Source organism: Rhamphochromis sp. 'chilingali', assembly GCF_963969265.1.
Source record: "Rhamphochromis sp. 'chilingali' genome assembly, chromosome: 18".
Classification (NCBI taxonomy): Eukaryota; Metazoa; Chordata; class Actinopteri; order Cichliformes; family Cichlidae; genus Rhamphochromis; species Rhamphochromis sp. 'chilingali'.
The window spans coordinates 24,940,542-24,961,198 of record NC_137945.1 but is presented as its reverse complement, the minus strand read 5'-3'; the positions used below and the strand labels follow the sequence as shown (position 1 = coordinate 24,961,198).

The window sequence follows — 20,657 nt, the reverse complement described above, 5'->3', positions numbered from 1 at the left end:
TCTTTTTTTATTTCCCAGAAATTGCTTGGCACTCAAACAGTGTGCTTAGTACTTTGGTGTGTTTTTCCTTGAATTTACAGTTAATGAAGACTGAATGTTTCTATACTTTCCCTGCGCCACGGTGGTTATCAGCACTGATATTAACAACTTAACTACACAGTTCTCCAAAATAGCCCCCAATTGAAAATGCATCACGTCCTTTTGCGGCACAGGCTTCGTGTTCCATCAGTGACTGGGCTGGCTATTCCTTAACAATTTATCTTTAACAAAGTCAATATTAAATTGTTGCTTTTGTTTCCCTGCAGCTGTATTTTCCTCCTACATACAGTACACTTAGTGTGCATGAGCTCACCTCCTGTGTCTGAGTGCATGCAGGCATATTTATGAGTGTATTTATATTGGTGCGCTTCGCCCTCGTTTCTCACTGAGGAATCATATGGATTACACACACACACACACACACACACACACACACACACACACACACACACACACACACACACCATTTCTTGACGTCATTTGGCTTTGGTAAGAGAGCAGATTTGTGAGCCACTGGGGTGTCTGTGTCAGTCTGTTCACCCAATCCTGGAGAAATACAACAACACCTGCACAGACGTAAATGATTCATAATCATGCACACGTACACAAGCAGACACACACACGCACGCACACCTGACTTTCTCTGAGCAGCCACTTGTTATTATATTTTGTTCAGAATTTTTCCCTGCATGTCAGTCTCCTTCTTTCTAAGACACGTCTTTGGTCACAGCTTACTGAGCTGTTAAATCTTTAATGTCACTAACAACAGCAACATTAGATGATGCCAATGGGGCATCACGTGTAAGTCTGTCAATTAGGCTTTTGACAAACGCTCAGGGGTGTGTTGGGGTGTGTGTGTACATATAAACGTACGCATAGTTTTGTGAGTCATGACAACTGTTTCAATCTGTTCCTGCGTGCATGTAATCACATTTCACTGTGTTTAAATTAGCGATTGGGCTTCATCGCAGAAATTAATGTACTTTGAAACCTGAATATCAAACAGCCTCATGGAGGTTTTTGTCTTTTAGGATTGATGTCATACTGCAGCTCCTGTCACATGCCATAATCTTGATGTTTCTTGCTGTCATTTTTCATTATCTTAAGTCATTAAAATACTTTGACAAGCTCCCAAAAGATTATCCACTTAAAGCCCGCTGTTCTGATCAGTATGTATGATCAGACTCTGACATTTTTCCATGACATTTTTGTGACATTTCATCCTAATGGGGCCACTGAGAGGGTGGACATGGCATGCATAAAGCCATTGTGTGTTTGTGTGCGTGTGTGTGTAGGCACTAGGGGCTAAATGTGCTGCAGCGCCCTGCTAAGCCTCTGCAGTCATCGCATCGCATTGGGGTCATGAGGTGCAGACGATGGTTTTGGTTTCATTAAAAGTCAGGTTGATTCTTTTTTCTCTCGTTTAAATTTTACAGTATGAATTTCAGTACGGCACTTTGAATCATGTGGGTATGTGGTTATTTGTGTGGGCAGGAAAAGGCTGCGGTTGCCTTGACGACCCTGGCATACTCGCAGTGGTCCGGCATGTAACCGATGAATAATTCAGGGCGGTCAGAGGTGGCAGGCTTCCCCAGAAGGCTGGGATCTTGTTCCCACAAGTCACCTGTGCTGAGAGATGATCACTTCTAGCAGCTCTGCTCCAACTTGCAGCACAGATTGAGCCACTTCATACCATCATCACTGGGTATACTCACAGGACATTTTGATGTAATGTCTCTACTCTGCTAAATGTTGAATCAAGTGGCTGGATGTGCTCAACAGTAATGCTTGGGCACAGGCTTTCTTAACAGTTGTAGCTGAAATCATTTTTAAAAAAGTACATTCATTCTCCTTTTTAAAGTGTAGAGTAATTGGTCAGCGTGTTATTTGTAGTGTAGAAAAGGCTCTGGGCAAGGTCTTCCAATACTGTTTTTCTGTCCTAGCAGGGAGCTAATTGTATTCTGTCAGCATGCCGGGGTGTAAATCATTCACATTAGACGAGCAGAATAGAAAATAGAAGGGCTTTCAGTGTCTGAGGCCACAACTGACAGGTGCTGCCCTTTAACAGGTTGTATTTCTGTCTCGGCAACAATTTAACTGACACACAGAGTTCCATTCTGCTAATGCAGCTACCTATTTGTGAAAAGGCGGGTTGGCCATTTCTTGACAGCTAGATCTCAGTTTGATCACAGTTTCGACATGTGGACCTCCTGAATAATTAAAGACTAGTTCAGCCACCAGAAAAATTGTTTAATTATAAAATCTAATTTAAAAATAGCACTACCACATTTTAAAAAGTATCTTCAAGCTGAGGCATACTCTGTGTCTATCCATGGGCCAGACAGAGGTGAAGGCTTTTAAGTTCTGTTCACACAGACTGGTTGGAGACTAGCTGACGACCACTGGTTGCAACAAGAGAAAAATGAATATTCTCTCACTAGTTGCAAATGGTTCATGGCAGCTGCTGTGAATTTGACTGCTAGAGCCTCGATTATGCAGGCCTAGAGATTGGTCAGCAATGCTATGGTAACCACCTGTCGCTAGGAAAAAAAAAAGTGCATTCTGTGACTGATTGACAAGTGGTTGGTGAAGGTTGCTGCCAGCCGCTAGCAGGAAATTAGTGGCAAAGCGATATTGGGTGTAATACCTAAATTCTCCTTACAGTTTCTTTGACTGTTAGCAGGTGGCTACGATTGCCATTTCTTTGCATAGAAGACTGCAGACTGAAAACTATAACCCCAAACTGGAAACCGAGACCACTTGTCTTCAAAGTAAAAGTTGCACTTTTTGAAATGTGTTGATTGTGTTGATGTGTTGACCTCCAGAGTAAAGTTGTGCCTCAGAGATCTGAGGCACAACTTTACTCTGGAGGTAGATATTCTCCATTGGCAGGAGGGTGCAGACCGGTCTCTAGGCCTGTGTAATGAAGGCTAAACACATAATCAGAGAACAGTAGTTATATCCAGTAACAGCTGTTTTCCACGAGTAACTTTTAGTAACCATTTCTCTGAAACTCTCACTCCCATGTGGACACACTTGATGAGCACAATCACTCAGCTAAATTCTAATGCGCTTGTGCACTTTATTAATGCTTAATAACAACATTTTCACAGCTACTGATCATAAAATAAAATTACTAAATGTTTCTTCGTGGTATGTTCTAGATGGATGTCATGCTTGTATCACCAAATAGTAAAAGTAAGTGACCAAGGAAATGCGTTACTTAGCCTACAGAAAAAAAGATAAAATTAATATAAGTGATGTCCCACCGCATTGTAAGAAATGCTCAGCACTTTCTTGCTTCGATTAACATATTCTGGCTCTATCACTGTCTGTATATAATAGAATATCATTTCTTATAAATCTCCAGCAACAGCATGTGCACTCAGCCTGACAAAGCTCAATTAAAATATGATGAACAGTTGATCTCTTCTGTTCCATCATGCCTGTGAAATTTCTCACCAGCTTGTAAACAAACTCTCTGGCGTTCGCTGAGGGTCTGTTACAAGCCTGCTCCAAGTAGGAGTGTAATTCAGAGATTTGCAGACAGGCTGAGAAAATGTTGCTGTCCCTTTATCACAGGGACTAAGGTTGAGAAGCAGAAAAACCTACAGAAAGTTAGAATACCATGAAATCCACGTGGGCCATATCTGTAAATTGTTCATGAGACAAAATCAACAACAACAAAAACAATTGTATTGCACACTAACTGTAGCTATTCTACAGCCCTCATCCTCTGACTGAAGCTCACAGTGAACAGCTAATGCAAATGTGGTCTCCAACATAGGTCACATGCCGTCTCTGTAACCTGAGGGGACCAAGCCCCTATCAGTTGATCAGTCACAAATGCCAACATCAGCAGCTGCTGTGTGATGGCGGTGTGTTGCCATGACGACCGGGCTTCCTGAGCCACATCTCATCCATAATGGAGTGATCCCGTCGCCTTACAAGGTGGCCTTTTGATGGCACCCATCGGCTAATTAGCCCGCCTTCTGCTCGTTAAGTCACAGGCCAAGTCAGCTCGTTGGAAGGTGGTCTGATGAGACGAAGTTCACCTCAGTTCAGCACTCGTGTCGAACATCTGGATGTCTGAGCCTCTCCTGAATGCTGCCCAAATTCACCTGAGATGGCTTTACTAATGATAATACAAGTTTTAGTCTCTGTTTGAGACAATTCTCTAACTGAAAAGTGTAGTTGAAAGTAGTTGAATGAGAGGCGTAGAGAAACAGGTAAAGGTGTAAAATGGGACAGAAGAGGCTTTTTAGGGCAACTTTGAGGATGGAAATTTGAAACCGTGAGATGTGTGTGTGTGTGTGTGTGTGTGTGGATTTCTTTTCCTCATAATGTGACAAGGGTGAAAAAGAAATGCACTTACCGTGAAGAAGTGTGCAGGCAGGTTAGGGGAGGCCAGGTTCTTCTCACATCTGAAGCATGAGAGAAATCTACTTCAAAGTAAAGTGAAATCAAGTGTGGAGAACCCAAAAATAGACACTGATGCATTTCAGAGATTTTAGCCTCTGTCAGGGCACTGCTGGTTGACTCCTTATCCTTCCACTTCAAGAGGGACTTGATTTGTGAAGAAGTTTAACCTCATTATAGCGCTTTTGCTGCCTTCTGCTTTCAGGGTGCGCTCAGTTAGAGCGGCACGATTAATCGTTAGAAAATCGCGATCTCAATTCATACTTATGTCCGATCTCATTTCCAAATGACAACGATTTTAAAAAAAGAAAGAAAAAAGACGATGACAATTGTACCACATTTTGATCTGGGACGTAATCTGCATGAAAACAAGCGCTCACAAATGACAAGGGCGGAGCCTTATACCACGTGATAAAGAAGCTGGCTGCTAAAATTGGCAGGGAAAAAAACAACGGAGAGCACGTCAGGGATGACGAGAAAGTGACAGGAGAAAATCCGTCCGGTCAACCACCCAAACATCAATAACGGGAACCGTATACAGCGCTTCCCTATGCACGTCGAACTTCCGCAGGCACAAAGAAATTACGGAGGCTATCACTTATCACCTGACTAAAGATATGGCTCCCATCAACACTGTGCAAAATGAAGGATTTAGGAAAATGATCAATACCCTAGACAAACGCTACACAGTGCCGTCCCGCAACTATTTTTCTATTGTTGCGCTACCTGCTCTATACACGCAGTGTCGAGCAACGATGGAGACGGAATTTCAAGCAGTTCAACATTTTGCGGCAACAACAAAATGTGAGACATTTTATTGTTTTTATGTTTATTTATTGTTTTTATGTTTAGTTTCAACTGTTACGAAGTTGATGTGCAGTTAATAAGTGCAATAAATATTTATACTGGAAAAGAAAATCGTGAGAGAATCGTGATCTCAATTCTAAGCCAAAAAATCGTGATTCTCATTTTATGCAAAATCGTGCAGCCCTACGCTCAGTACTTAAAGAACAATGCTTGGCTGGTTTGGAGTGAGTGCTCAAATTGATCGACCAGGTATGATGATTAATTCCAGTTAGTTTGTGGTGAAAACTGTGAAATTATCACCACAGTGCACCTCTTGAGCTTTGTAACTTGGAGCTGTCACAGCTGGGGCACGAGTGTACGATCGTGCCGGTTTTACATTGTACATACCGGTACATTGGCACCTTAAAGCTGCCAAATCAAACATGCCGAGCTAGCCGTGACGGTGTCCCCTTGTTCAGGGGAGCAGCCATAAGTGGCTTGTTTGCTAAAAGTATCATCTTTTGCCAGGATAAACTTGACTCTGATCAGTCACGAGGTCCAGTCCAATAACCTAAATTAGCTGATTAGCACAGAGTTGTAATAGAGGTGGTAATTAGCTGTACACACCACTTTAAACAGTTTAGTTTAAGACATTTTAACATAGGGATCTAATATGAGAATTGACTTTGTGTTTACGCCCCCTTTGCGCTGATTCTAAAACTGTTAGTTTGATCTCTCTCCAAACAATATTGACCGAACCAGCAGCAAAAGAAGATCCAAACTAAGCTTCACATAAACATTGTCATGGACTCCCTCTTACTTTTGCTGTTTTGCTTCCACCACAATAAAATCACACTTCATGCACAGCTCTCTCTCTCTTTCTCAGTGTACTTCAAGAACAGTTTCCCGTCTATCCCCGAAATATGTTTTCTGCATTATTCGCTTGCTTGTTACGCACAAGACTACCGTTGTTTACAGCGCTGTCGGCCAATGTTTTTTTTTTCCTTTTACTTACTTCCGAAATGAAAACCTAATTTCTGCCGTTCAATAAACTTCTGAACAAATTTAAACTTTTTAAAATTATACAAAATGCAAAACGCTTAGCCGTGTCTCTAATAAAACCTCTGTAACTTCAGAGGTAATGTTCATAAGTTGATTAATGGTTTTCTTTCGTTTTTGATGTACTGCAGAATATTTTTATAAAATTCCAGGCCAGGAAAATCACCATGTTTTTCTGTGATTTATCTTCAGCTACTTTGACACAAAGGCATCTGCTGTGATGCTCACACCTTTGATAAAGTCTCGAAAGTGTCAGCTTCCTTTTTATAGATACAAAAATATGTAAATGTCCTGATCTGAATTATAATATTTCTGACTGTCTGAGGCAAAATTTCCCAGATTCAAATCGAATTGAATCAAATCGAAGCGTGGATCGAATCGATTCAGGATCTCGTGAATCTGAATCGAATTGATTCTAGAAATCAGTGACGATACCCAGCCCTACTCCTGAGCTCAGAAGGTAGGGCATGTCAGCTCCTGATCGGAAAGTTGGTGGTCTGATTCCTGGCTCCCCAAGTCTGCATGCCTGGGAAGTTACTAACCCCAAGTTTCTAACCGATGCATCCATTGGATGTGAATGTGTGTGAATGGCAGATAGAAAGCACTTAAAGCATAGAAGAAAGTGCTTGTGTGAATGGGTGAGTGTGGCATGTTGGAGAGTAGGAAAGCTCTATATAAGAATCAATCCATTTACCATTTACTCTCTTTTGGAGACGGCAACAACAGACCTCTAGGGGAACTGGGCTCCTTTTCTTTTTATTAGCTATTTGGACATTTTTAGTCGTAAAAGATATCTTGCTTTGTGCAAAAAATAACAAAAAAATCCAAGTTGAAAGGTGTATTTATCACAATTCAGAACTGTTCCATCAGTGCTCCAAATATTTCTTTGGATTCTTTGTAGCTGCCCTTTCTTGAGCTCCCTTTGCAAACACTAAAAGCGTATGAAGTAAAAAGTGTTGATGCTTTGATCTGGGAGCTGAATTACTGATGTGTTCATGGTTTTACCATCTCCTGCTCATTTGTCCTGGGCTCTATTTCTATCTGCAATCCCTGTGACTACAGAAAGTACGGTTACTGTTCTGTGTCCCTGTTATTACACTGACAAGAAATCCAAATTGCAACTTTATTGAACCAAACCATCTACGTTCACAAGCTCCCTCGTTATCCATTTTGCAGAGAGCAGGACGGGGAAGAATTTCTGTCTTATTGAATAAAGGATGCTGTCGAAGTGGAGCCTCCTGCTCTCAGGAACCCTTGCATCGGCAGAACCCCGGGAACCATAGATCACAAAGGGAAAGAGTAAATCGATGAGGATGAGAAGTGGGCAGCAGCAGAGAGGGAGGATAATGAAAGAAAACAGAAAGAGATAAGGACAGATGGGAGAGTGAAATGTAGAAAAAGTAAAGTGCTCGGCACTGATTCAGCAGAACACGTCTTTAGATCTTCAGTTTTTTCTCTCTCTGATTATAAGATCTCCATCGTGAAGGTTGTAAAAGTCAACTCTGAATGAACGAATGGACATAATACTCACGGTTTATTATAGCTTCAAATTCTGCAATATTTGAAATACTGGAAATAATTTATACTTGTGCTTCCTCCATCTTTAACCTCTCTCCCAACGGAGTCACATAAAGTTTGGCACGATGACGGAATTAAAGATCAAAGCCTTGGATTGAATCTTTGAACCTGTGCAGTTTTAATAAATGTGAGCCTTGAGCTCGTGCTTCTCTTTGATTCCTGCGTTGCAGCGTGTGGATTTTGGTCCTGAAACTGCAACTGTCGCAACTTTTTTTGTTTGACTGTGGAAGTTTCTGGTTTTCCGCGTGAACGACGACACGAGGAAATGCGAGCAAAAGCGGCGGTTTGAGGAAAAGCTTTGAAGTAATCTGAGCTTTTTTTTAAAAACTACAACAAACACAGTTTGGAGTGTTTTTAGCTTAATGAATGAGACTCTATGAAAACCATCCTGGTGATGTCAAAGCGACGTATCAAGAGTATAAGTTCTAAAAAGAAGTGAGGCTGCGTTTTGAAGCGGATGTCCAGAGATTAGAGGAAGTGGACATGAACCAATAGCCCTTATTTTGGTTATTCTGCCAAACGTTGCAGTAGCAGAGACACAATGACCGAAATGACTCAGCTGACTGTTTTTGCTGTCAATGCGGAAATTTTCATTGGAATTACCGGCCGCCCTCTGCTGCTATATTCATCCTTTTGTGCTGTCGTGCTGTTTCCCCACGGTGGTGTACATAAAGAACCGGTATGACAGCTACACCCTCCACATCCTGCCACCATGTTTCATTCTCATATGGGACGTCGAACAACCCTTCACCCCTCCTGCGCGCTCGAACTGGCACCATCCAATATCCCCTCAATGTTTGAGTGGTAGACAGCGACAGCCGCAATAACTCAAAGCACAAACACATCACTTAGTTCTTGCATCCCAAAAAAAAAGCGAGTTTTCTTTGCAGCCTTTAATTTACATAATCGTCACGTAGCTCTGTAAACATCGATGACATCCGCACACCAAGTGTTGGTCACAAATTGACAGTTTCTTTAAGTTCATGAACATCTCAGTTTCAGAAGTAAATATTTCCTCTGGGAAAACGAATACACTGGCCTCCCTAGCCTCTTTTTATCTCAGGAGGAAATATATGCCCAAACTTTTTCAAAACCCATCCAGCCAATTGAAGCTGGCGTCGAATTAAAATATCTCTCTGCTGATGAAATCAGGTTTTACAGTAGTCTCTTAGAACTGCAGAAGAAAAAGAAAAAGCGTTCTGCTACAAATATGCAGTGCCACGTCTGAACTTGTGTGCTTTTCATCTGTATCGTCTATTTTTTCCCTTTCCTCTCTCCCTTTTCCCTCTGAAAGCACTAGGGCAGTGGTTATAGGACAGAGCCAAAGTTTGGTTACCAAAGGGAAAAAAAAAAGAGGAGATGAGAGGGAGGCATAGAGATGATTACAGGACAAGAAGAATTAAAGCAGACATTGGAAGGAAAAGAGAGTGCCATGAGGTGGAGAAGATGTGGGCATAGAAAGAGAAGAGAAGATCTTACAGTGTTTGGTACTCGTGAAGTCTGCTGGGAAACGCAATGGAGTAACTGTAACAAGTGGCTTGATGTGTAGTCAGATTTGCAGATTTATTTATTCATTTATTTTAACTAAAGTTGAATCTAGTAAATCTGACACACATTGTAATGTTATCACCCACCCACTCACAGCGAGAGGGGGACGAGGAGAGTGCGGCTGCAGGATGGGCACGAAAAGCACCAAAGCGTGCAGTAAAGAAAGGGAAGAAAGAAAATACACAAAGAGAGGTTTGGGGTTTACAGGCAGGTACTTGGAAGTGTGAATCATGACACAGGTGTAACATTTTGGCATCTGCCAAAGTGATGAGAGTGGAGTTTGATACTGTAAGTCATTGATGCAGAGTTTGAGTCTCTTCATGAAGGTCTCAGTAGATGTGCCAGTCACAACACAAACTACAGAGAGAAAGTCTCGCTTATTCTAGAGTTAAGACTTCAATGAGAAGCCGCTTTTTTAAATGTTATTTATATTCCAATGTAATATAGACATATTAGTAACTGGGTTTGTCATTGGCACTGTTAATATTTTCCTTTCATCAAACAATTTCAGGGTAGAGAAAGTAGAAAGTTTAGAAATGCTGTTTTGCTGGCTAGTTCTGATCTTACTGAAAGAATGTGTCTTTATCTCAAGTGTAATTAACAATGTATGAAGTTACTTTAATAATTAAATAGAAAACATAATTTCCACATATTTTGTCAATATAATTCTTAGCTTTATTCTCATAAATTACTAAAGGAAAAGTCTGGGATTCAGAATAACTGGCTGTGTGGAAAGAAAAGAAAGTTATTTTTCCAGGTCACCTTTTTATGAAAGAACTTAATCCTGTGTTGCGAGAAACAATATGGTGTATATATAGTAAGGCTGGTAATTAAGTTGGCAGCAGTTAGCTTAGCTTAGCATAAAGACTAGCAGGTTTAGAAGTCTGGCTTTGCCTGAAAGGATCAAGCTGCCTTAAAACAAAGCAGGTTATATATAAAATGTTAAAGAGTGAGCTTTAGGCAGGCTGGTGGACATGTATTGTTAAATACAGCAGGGCTCCAACCAGCTCATTAGAAATGAAAAAACAATAAAGAAATCACTTAAAAATTGGCTGAAAGTTCAGTACAGATCTCCTGTCTCCACAAACATATCAGAATCATAATCAGCATACTTTATTATTCTATAAGAAAATTATGTGGGTTAGAGTTGCTCATATATTAAAGAGATGTAGCTGCCCTGTTACACTGGCATGCACCACCCTTTAGCTTCGCCCTTGCTTTGGACTGGAGTGGGCATTAATTTTCCCAAAAGGTGGGACTGTTTGGAGGGCCACACTGATAAGCTAATATAAGTTAATTATTATTTATTGGTGCAGCCACTCACAGCAGTCCCAATTTCTCATGTGGCCCTTTGGGATAATTAATTGCCCACCCCTAGAGTCTGGACAAACATGGGCATTATCTGGATCTGAAGTCAAGCTAGGCTAATCACCCTTCAGTTGCACAATCACCTAATGGAGAAGCTTTATGTAGTTCTTTAAAAGAAATGTATTTCAATGATCTTGCTCGTTCTTCCTGCTCATAAGATGCTTTGTTAATTAGCAGTAGGAATCCCCATGTTTGCATGAACTATTTATGAGATCACTCACATTCTCAGCTAGGATCTGCTTTGTGCAGTTGCCACCACACTTACCCACAATGCTCAGGCACCTGGGCATCCTCCCGGTGTCATGATTTTTTTATTTAGTGTCCTCATTTGCACATTAGCTGAGTGACATGTTCAGTTCTTCTCACCTTCTGAACAGTCATACATATCAGCTTGTTTGCACCGCTGCTACAAACAGCATATACAATAAGTTTCAAAAGAGCTCATTGTTACTGCTTGGATGTGGAGCGCAGTCACCGTAAACGAAGCTATAGACTCGCATTTCTTGCTTTTTATTGCATTCTCCTCTCGCTCTCGCACTCTGGGCTTTCCTCCCTGTTTAGTAAATTTCATTCTCAGTGTGTATGCTATCCTGAGCAGCGGGCCTGAAGCAGCTTGAAAACACTGTGCACGAGAACGGCGCTCAGGTTTCACAGCACAGAGTTGCTGAAAGAGAAATAAGAAGGTCTGAGGCAAACACGCGGCAGTTCTGAGTTCACTGGATATTTGAGATTCCGGGCCAACGTTGTGTTGTTTCACTTTCCCCGCTCTTCAAGCAAAACAATTTAACCCTCGTTTTGCTGTTGGCTTTGTGTTCCGATATGCAGCAGTTAGCTAATCCCACATTTGGCATTTTTACGATGAGGACTGAGTGTATACAGAGAGGCTGAGACTATCCAAATCCCTAAAGCCTCTTCTGTGGGGACGCCCGGCCGATTCCCGCTTCTCCTGCTTGGTCCAAAGATCTGAGCAATGATTCCCTCTGGCTGGATTTTATAGGGACACTCAAAGCTTTATTACACCAAAGCCCTTTCCAGACAAGTAAAATGACATGATAACGGATGACATTCTGCACTATAGACTGGTATGGAGATTTCTCTCTCTCTCTACTTATGCCCTTTTACAAATGTCTTTTCAGATGTGTCCTTAGACCGGTTACTAGCTGATCTTTGCTCTGTGTAGCTTAATGCGGAGTTTTATCTTGATGACATTTAAATGTTGTTCTAGGTCGTATGGAGTGTGCTTTCTGCTTAAAATGCTTCTCATGCACAGGAAAAAAAACAAACTACACCATAAATTTACTTGTAGGAACTCTGGACTCGCACTTCAGCACTAGCAGCTCTGCGCTGCTCAGCTGGACAGGGTGCGGGTGAAGTGTCTTGCCACAGCGGAGGCGGTTAATGAGCTTTATAGCTGTTGGAAGAGCCAAGCTGGATATTTCCCCACCTTTTCAAACTTTATACTCAAGCTAAGCTGCCTCCTGTCTTCAAATGTCTATTTATGATTTTGAGATCATGTTTAGCTCCTGTCCAAAAATCAGTCTTTGCAGATTATTCCTTGGAGTTTACAGTGATGTCTAACCTTTTTCCTCCTTGTTTCCTTGTTTATAGGCATGGCTCCAGAGGTATGGCTACCTCCCTCCTGCAGACCCCAGAATGTCAGTGCTGCGTTCTGCCCGAGTCATGCAGTCTGCTATCGCTGCCATGCAGCGCCGCTACGGCCTAAATGTCACAGGCACGCTGGACAGCAACACTATAGAGTGAGTCACACACACCTTTAAAAATACCCTTAAAGACACCACAGTATGAATTATGCACAAGGTTCACGATGGGTTTATTCCCAAAATAAGAAAACACGGGTAAGAATACAACAGGAAGCGGCTGAGTGTGAAATTACAGCTACAGAGAAACCGTGGTGTTTGCTTTGGTCATTTTTTGTATTCGCCTGAATACAAGTAATTACTTGGGATATGTTGAATTGCTCATGTGGCTTTTAAAAAGAGAGAGATGTGGATCTCAGATTGATTTTTATGATTTGATGAACAGTCTCAGACTAAAAATCTAAATTCGCTGAGGGCCTCGGGCATACTGTAGGTAGATGTTTTATTAATTTGAGGAGGGAAAACACACTGCGAACTGTGTTGCTTGTGTTTCTTTTTTGTAGGACTCACAGTTCAAGTGAACTAGACATTTTCAAAAATGGAGGTACAGGCTGTTTGTGTTTCTTTTCGCCCCGTCTTACATTTTTAAGGCGACCAGAGTCGTTTTGCCAGACGCAAAGTTGGCGTAACGTAGACTAAGTGGGGCTTATTAATGTGATCAAAGAGGGTTTTTGCAAGAGTACACCTCCGATGTCAGATCAAAGACTTCACAATGTTTTAGTATTAATAGACAGTGGAAGAAACAGAAGAGCTGCGACTCTGGTTGGCTTTGTCCTCATTTGAACAGTCCAACCTCAGCCCAGCAGCTACAAGCAATCAAGCAGGTCATGTTGGTTTGGATTTTCTTTCTTTTTAATGGAAAGACTCATTGTTATATTATATTTTGTCTGCACACAGGAGTGTAGTGGAGTGAAAACCCACCTGGGGCTCTCATAAGTCTTTAAAGAGATGTTTTTAAATTATTCATCTGTATGAGAGCGGCAGTGGCACGAGGACACAGATCATCTGTGTTTTTAAAGCAGCCCTGGATTTACCCGGGTTTAACCTCGCCGCATTATACCTGCAAATCACTAAAACAGTGCTCGCTGACATTTGTGCGCACCAACAGCGAAATACCATCCATGCCACACGCAGCAAAAGAGCTCACATTGGTCACTGAACTGTGATGTGGCGATGTGGTGGCCAGCTATGTGAATGCAGACTAACAGCTATCCAACCGCTGGGCTGAAACAGAGTGAAATGTGATGAGCTAACAGTGCCTGTTTCTTTTTCCCCCCTTCTGCTTCTCTCGATTAATGTAGGGATAACACGATAAGGTGAGGCACCTTTTTTTTGTACATTTAAATACATGTAGTTTTACACTGTGTGGGTGTTACGATGAAGTACGTGTGTTCTGTTATCAACACGTTGTCATCTTTGCATTTCGTTTACATATAAATGTTCAAAAATTACATCATATTGAATTATTTTGCACATCTGTTCTGTGTGACACTGGCTCAGAGTTGGCTCCTGTGAGCCAGTGACATCACTGTGTCAGGGTGGGGGAGGTAATGTGCTGCTGCCGATATAACTTTTTTCCTCCCCGCCTCTCTCCACAGGTGGATGAAGAAGCCCCGATGCGGGGTTCCTGACCAAATAGGGGGTGTGTCCAGATTAAGTGTCAGGAAACGACGGTACGCCCTCACGGGACAGAAGTGGCAACACAAACATATCACATACAGGTGGGTGGATTCAGCTTTTCTTTTGTTTTCAAGGCATTTCAGTGCTACCTAGCACTACAGCATGTTCAGAAAACCCCAGAAACACACCCCAAACTGCGAGGAGACCCCAATCACCCGAGCAGCCGTGTGGGAGACATAGAGATAGGAAGAAAGAATACTTTTTTCTTCAGTAGCTCCTTTATTTCCGAGTCGTTTGAGCTTTTGACCTGTCCCTGCCTGTAAGCTTTATAGCAGGGCTGTCAAACATAAGGCCTGTGGGCCAGAATCATTCTAGCAAAGACTCCAATCCAGCCCATAAGATTTTCCCTCTGCTAAAGACTTCCCACATGCCCATTCATGGTACATCAATGTAATTAAGTGACAGATTATTAACTGACAGATGTTTTTTCACTAACTACCAAAGAAATTTCTGTGTTTTGGGTTTTTGTTTTGTTTTTCTTTTAGAAAAGCCTACAGAAAAAAAGGGGACATTTTCTTTGGATTAACCAAAATCTGTGTAATAATTACAGGACAGTCTGGGCAATGAGCTGCCAGATCCTTCTTACACATTCATTTCTTGCAGTTAAAGCCCAAAGAGTCACGCTGACAGATGTCTTACCCCTACTCTAGCAGCTTCTTTATCATGTGCAAAAACTGTTTCTTGTATTGAGACAGGCTGTATGTGGCCAACCAAGTAAAATCACTTTGACATCCCTGATTTCACTTCCTCATTTCCACTGAAAGAAGCACAATATTTGAACTTGCGTAATGGACGCGAACCTACAAAAGCAAAGGTCAAGTAAAGTTCCACGTCACTCAGAGCCTTAAACATCACATTAACAGCAGCACAGGCCGTGTCCATCAAACCTCTCACTGCCGGAGCCGTCTCGCTCCTGACAGAACATGTAGCACAAATGCAAAAAGAGTGTACGCGCACTGGTGACCTCACCGATTTCATAATTCACCAGCGCTTTTTCTGACATCCCGCTACATGAGTAATAATGTACAGGACAGCTTTCTGTGGTTATATAATTTTTCTCTGCTAAGATGTAGTGAGTAGCCCAGATTCTGTAATATTTCATGTGTGTTATACTGTTGCTTGCCTCAGCTTCGTGTTTTATGGACAATCCTCAAGTGCTGTTCTTGTTTTTTCAGTTATTATTCTAGATTTTTAAAAATGTTTTGCATAAGCGGTAATTCCTGCTAAATATAATGTATGGCTCAGTGGCCTCGAATAACCTTTTCTTTTTTTGAGATTGAGTTGAAATTGAGCACGTGGTTCATTTGCAGCACCACTGATAAGAAACCAAACCAATGAGGCGGATCGATGCAGAGTGGAGGAGGAGAAGGGTGGAAATGAGGAGAGAGGAAAGAGAAGAGAACAGGAGAAGCAGATTCAGAGAGAAAGACATGAGCTGAGAGGAGGAGGAGGAAACCCTGGTGGAAGGCAGAGGGTACTCTCTGACAGATTAGGGTTATGTAAATGAATGGGAGCATTTTGAGTGTGTGTATTTGTGTGTGCATATATATTTATATATATGTGTGTGTGTGTGTGTGTGTGTGTGTGTGTGTGTGTGTGTGTGTGTGTGTGTGTGTGTGTGTGTGTGTGTGTGTGTGTGTGTGTGTGTGTGTGTGTGTGTGTGATGTGTACATAGATGTGGCCTCTAGTCAGTTGTCAGATGTGCCTTCAGCTGCTCCTTTTATGTCAGATTGCAATGGAGGTAGTTGGAGAATGCAATCGTCTAACGACTCTTTTAATCTGCTTAAATGTTCTTTATGTAGTGTTAGAACGGGTCACCTCATTTAAATCTGATTCAAGTATCAAAATCTTGTCAGTAATTTAAGAAATGCTGCTATGCATTCGTGTCAGAATAAGAAGCAACATCTTTCCTTCTCAGTTTGAAGAAAAAACGTTTTCAAGTATAACTGAGGTTCACCGATGGACGGTGGTAAACATAAAATTGTGCTAACTGCAAGGGAACTTGTAAGGTTAGGTGCTGAAAGCACCTTATGCCCATAAATTATTAGGATGCTGACTTTTAGGAATATTGTACCTCAGTCATAAAACATGTTCTCAGAGTTCTCAAGAGTCGCAGATCTTTAAAATTCAAATCAAAGTTGAAGTAAACACAAAAATTAGCCAGTAGACTTAAACTGTTTTTATGTTTCGTATGACGATGGTAAAGAAAGTAAAAGCATACATGAAAATGTGATTAGCATTAGCTAGCTAGAACACTTCTGAGTGTTTGATACAGAGGTTTTGTCTATATATATAAAATGCTGGAATAAACATTTCCCCACTTATAAAACATAATATAACATAATATGTTATAACCTCGAATCTTTTTGCGAATCTTTACCATTCTTCTCTGCACGCCTTCCAGAGCTTTGTCAAGTTGGGCCAGTATTCGCACAGTATTTATACTTCCTGAAATATTTGATAGGTTCAAGCCAGAGCTGTGACTTGGCCACTTTATGTTTATGTTAACCGTTGGCCCAAAGATATTATGCAGTGCCATCTGACTGTGGTAATGCCTGGAAGTGTAAAAGCTGAATATGAAATTGGGTCATCTAACAGCTGTCAAAGGCTGCACATGTGCCGTCATTGTTAATTACCCAATGATTTGTTGAGTAAAAAGAAATGTAAAATTAGACTGACTAACAAGGAAGTTAGTAAGAACATCCCTAGTCACTAAGCCCCTTAGTCAATGTCTTGACTGTGTGTTGAGGGTCATTGCCTTGATGGAAGAACTTTCTGCTCAGTCTAAGATCATGAGTGCTCAGGTGACATGACATAATGAATTTTAAAAACACACACCCAACAACATGATGCTGCCACCGCCGTGCTGCACTGCACGGATGGTACTGTGCAGAGGATGAGCGCTGGCTTAATTCATCATATATAATATCAAACTTAAAACTGCATCTAAACCATTCAATCCCAGATCAGGTGCTCTTGTTGCACACAGTCACTGGACTCCCAGGTGTCTTTTGCGAAAGGAACAGGCGCTACCTCAAAACAAACACTATCTCTACAGACACTACAGTTAAACTGTAGCAATCTAACTAAAAAGTGGATATCTTGTTCTTGTTTCTCCCCGAAGAACCTCTGCCTTTCTGTTACAGGCTTCAAGCATTTAAAATAGTCCTGAAAAAAATAACACTGACATTTGGAAAGTATAACAAATGCATGCAAGCCCCAGGTGTGTGCTGGTCTCGGTGTAGCCACATACAGTACTTTCTGTGGGGAGGCACTAATTAGCTTTGGCATCCCTACTGTTTTCCCTGCATGCAGGTACTATTACAGCACATGAGTTGCATTCGGAGTCATTATCACCTCGCAGTATGGAGTTTAATATGTGGTGTGGCCTCAGAGCAGGCAGGGATTATTTCCATTTGTTATTGTGCAGCTTCGCCCTGCATGTGTTACCCTCTTTATCTGGCTTGTCCTTAAAATAGGACACACATACAGAGGGTTGGGTCACAGGCTCGTATGAAAACCATCTTTTTTTTATTCCTTGAGTGGCCTCAGTTGTTGATAAGGCCTTTCAGAGAGAACAGGACAAGGGCATGTATTCACACAGAACCCTGGTGGTGCTACAGTGTTTATGTGTTACTTTTAATAACAGGGAAGACGTTTGTACCTTTGTGACTCTCTCTGGGTCAGCTGATATTGATTCAAAAGACGGACTGTTTCCCTGTCTTTATCACGTTTGTACTTCAGTCTGCTTTACATAAGCCCTTTAAAAGACAAAGTGGCTATTCATGATGCCACTTTAAGTGGTCTCAATTAGGTAGGAATAGTTAGCTAATGCCACTTCTAGATGATGTTCAAGATTATCTCTGGAATTTAAGGCTTTGTCAGCTCCCAGGTTAAGATAACAGCATTTAGTACCTGCACTTTAAACTGTAGAACAGTTCAAAATTTACACAGTTTTAAGCTCAACTTAATATCAGCTTCAAAGACATTATTGTATATCTTTGAAGCTCATATCATTAAGAAATGGGGGGGGGAAAGAAATCCAGCAGAGGCCTGAGAGATGCATCAGTGAAGCCTCATCAGGAATGGTCTCAGTGGAACGTGGCTGTCAAGAAGCCATTCTTAAAGAAGATTACACAAGAACTGCACTGAAAATCAGTCGGGTTGTGATGCTGCCTCGCTTTTCGCTTTTTAGCCAAGATATTGAGCGTAGGGGGAGAAAAGTGTATCGCGTTCCACAGTCAACTTTTTGACCAGTGTGACTGCATCGTCTGGACGCTTGTAGAGTTTTGTGGCTGTACTCGACAGTGTGAGACGCGACAGTTGATGTGAAAATAACAAACAGAATGGCGGTATTATCAGTTAAAGATATATTAGAGACTTGTATTTTGAAGAGCTACTGGGAAGCTGAAAGGAGGTTGAATGTTCTTTTTTTTCCTTTTTTAGGTGGACAAAAACACTGCTCTGGCTGCTGATTCTTCTCAGTCTCGGTTCAGTGCATGCACCAGCTGCTGTTTGCCTGACAGTGGAGGTCTAAATGTAGGCTAACAGGAAGGATGCTAGGATATCAAAAATAAGACATAGCTCTAAAAAAAAGAATTAAAAGCATCCCTGCTTCTTCGTCTTTTATCATGACGTATGTTCTGTTACTTTCTTACTTTCGCTCTGTGTGTGTGTGTGTGTGTGTGTGTGTGTGTGTGTGTGTGTGTGTGTGTGTGTGTGTGTGTGTGTGTGTGTGTGTGTGTGTCTGCAGGCCTCAGTTCTGAAATCATTATCAGAAAGAGAAAGTTTTACAAGACTTTTGAGAGTGCAATTAAAGCGAACACGTCTCTGGCAGAGTGGTGGTCGGCCGCCTGCGAGTCAGTCTTGAAGCGGCCGACAGAGAAAGAAAAGCAGATTGTGTTTTGCTATAAGTGTGCTTCCCTCTTCACCAAATGTGATTCAATAATGAATCGGAGCTTACGTGTGGTATCAATTTGCAGTGTATATAAATGTGCCTCGCAGTGGTAGACAAAGGCGTTCTGATAATATTTATTCCTATTATGGAAAACGACAGCGCTGACAGCCAAACACAGAAACTGTGAAGAACTCAAACAAAAACGGGAACAAAGGTGACGAGGTGACGGAGGGTACACAAATGAGACGGGGTGGATGCGAGGCGATAACAGGGAAGTTTCGAATAAACCTGAAGCAGTTGAACAAGAAAACAAAGAAACTGACGCGGAGCTGTTTTGACTCCCACTTTTTTTACGCACTTAAATTAAACATCATCGTTCCTCCCAAATCAGACGCAGCAGCAGAAGAACACACAGAGCGGCTTGTGTTTACAAGTGTCTTAAGTTGACTGATGTAAGCTACACCTATCTGTCTATCCCTGGAGACGAACCAGATTTTAATAGAGCGTGACACTGAGATATTGTCAGACTAGAATAAAGCGGAGAGAGGTTTTTCCTGATTGCCCGAACCAGACTGTGGCTCTCAGCAGGCAGTGGACTGTTGATAATCCTTAATTAGAAAATAAATTCCAGAGGCAGGAAATTGTCCCATCCTCTCCACACCTGCACCGACTCAAAGCCGGCGGGGGAGGACTCAGCTGTTTTCTCTCACAAATCGCTCCATTTAGCTCTCTGTTGGCGAGCAGGACGAGCGTGAAATGGCAGCGTGCAGGGAAAAGCGGTGATAGTTGGGTTTTTTCCTCTTCTTGTTTGGCGTAGTGAGATCACATAGATTGACATGCAGCGATGTTCGCCTCTTTCAGCCGTTGTGCTTGAACTCACTGTCAGTTTCTGCCTTGCCATGTCTCAGATTCACAGGACTTTATTTTCGTCCCTGATTTGATTCTGTTCTTTAATTTTGTCTTTTTTCTTTTTCCTCTGAGTGGTCATCCAGCACAATAAGCCACTCTTCAGTGTGTTTATTTTACCCAGTGCTGTGAGCTCCTTATTAGACCAATTTACAGTGGATTTGCTCATCTTGACAGCTGAAAGAGAAATCCAGATTTGAGGCTTGATGATAAAAAGAAAATGATCTGGCCTGCGTGCATTTCTCCAGTCTAACTTCTTTACCCCCTGTCTTTTATCTCACATCTCTGCAGCATAAAGAACGTGACACCCAAAGTGGGTGCTGAGGAGACCCACGACGCCATTCGGCGAGCCTTCGACGTGTGGCAAAGCGTGACGCCACTGCGCTTTGAGGCTGTGCCCTACAGTGAGCTGGAGAGGAGCAAGAAAGACGTGGACATCACCATCATCTTTGCTTCAGGTTTCCACGGAGACAGCTCACCCTTCGATGGCGAGGGGGGCTTCCTGGCCCATGCCTACTTTCCAGGGCCGGGAATAGGAGGCGACACACACTTTGACTCAGACGAGCCTTGGACGCTGGGCAACCCCAACCACGATGGTAAGGATGGTAAATACACTGTTGACCTTCATGGTTTCATCAGCTTGTCGCAAAAATACAACAAAACCAGACGTCAGTCATAAAACAGTGGCTTTTATTGAGTATTTACAACAAAATAGTCCC

General features: G+C 42.0%; 1 protein-coding gene across 2 annotated transcripts in view; it reads left to right on the top strand.

The window, feature by feature from the left end:
• Positions 1–20,657, top strand: part of mmp16a (matrix metallopeptidase 16a (membrane-inserted)) — a 75,151-nt gene that overhangs the window by 8,902 nt on the left and 45,592 nt on the right. The window contains exons 2-5 of one of the 2 annotated variants that reach the window (XM_080865208.1): positions 12,406–12,554; positions 13,757–13,771; positions 14,054–14,176; positions 20,230–20,534. In XM_080865208.1, the coding sequence (XP_080721334.1) occupies positions 12,406–12,554; positions 13,757–13,771; positions 14,054–14,176; positions 20,230–20,534 (592 nt within the window). The remainder of the gene's footprint in view (positions 1–12,405; positions 12,555–13,756; positions 13,772–14,053; positions 14,177–20,229; positions 20,535–20,657) is intronic. The other variant, XM_080865209.1, reaches the window with a different exon arrangement.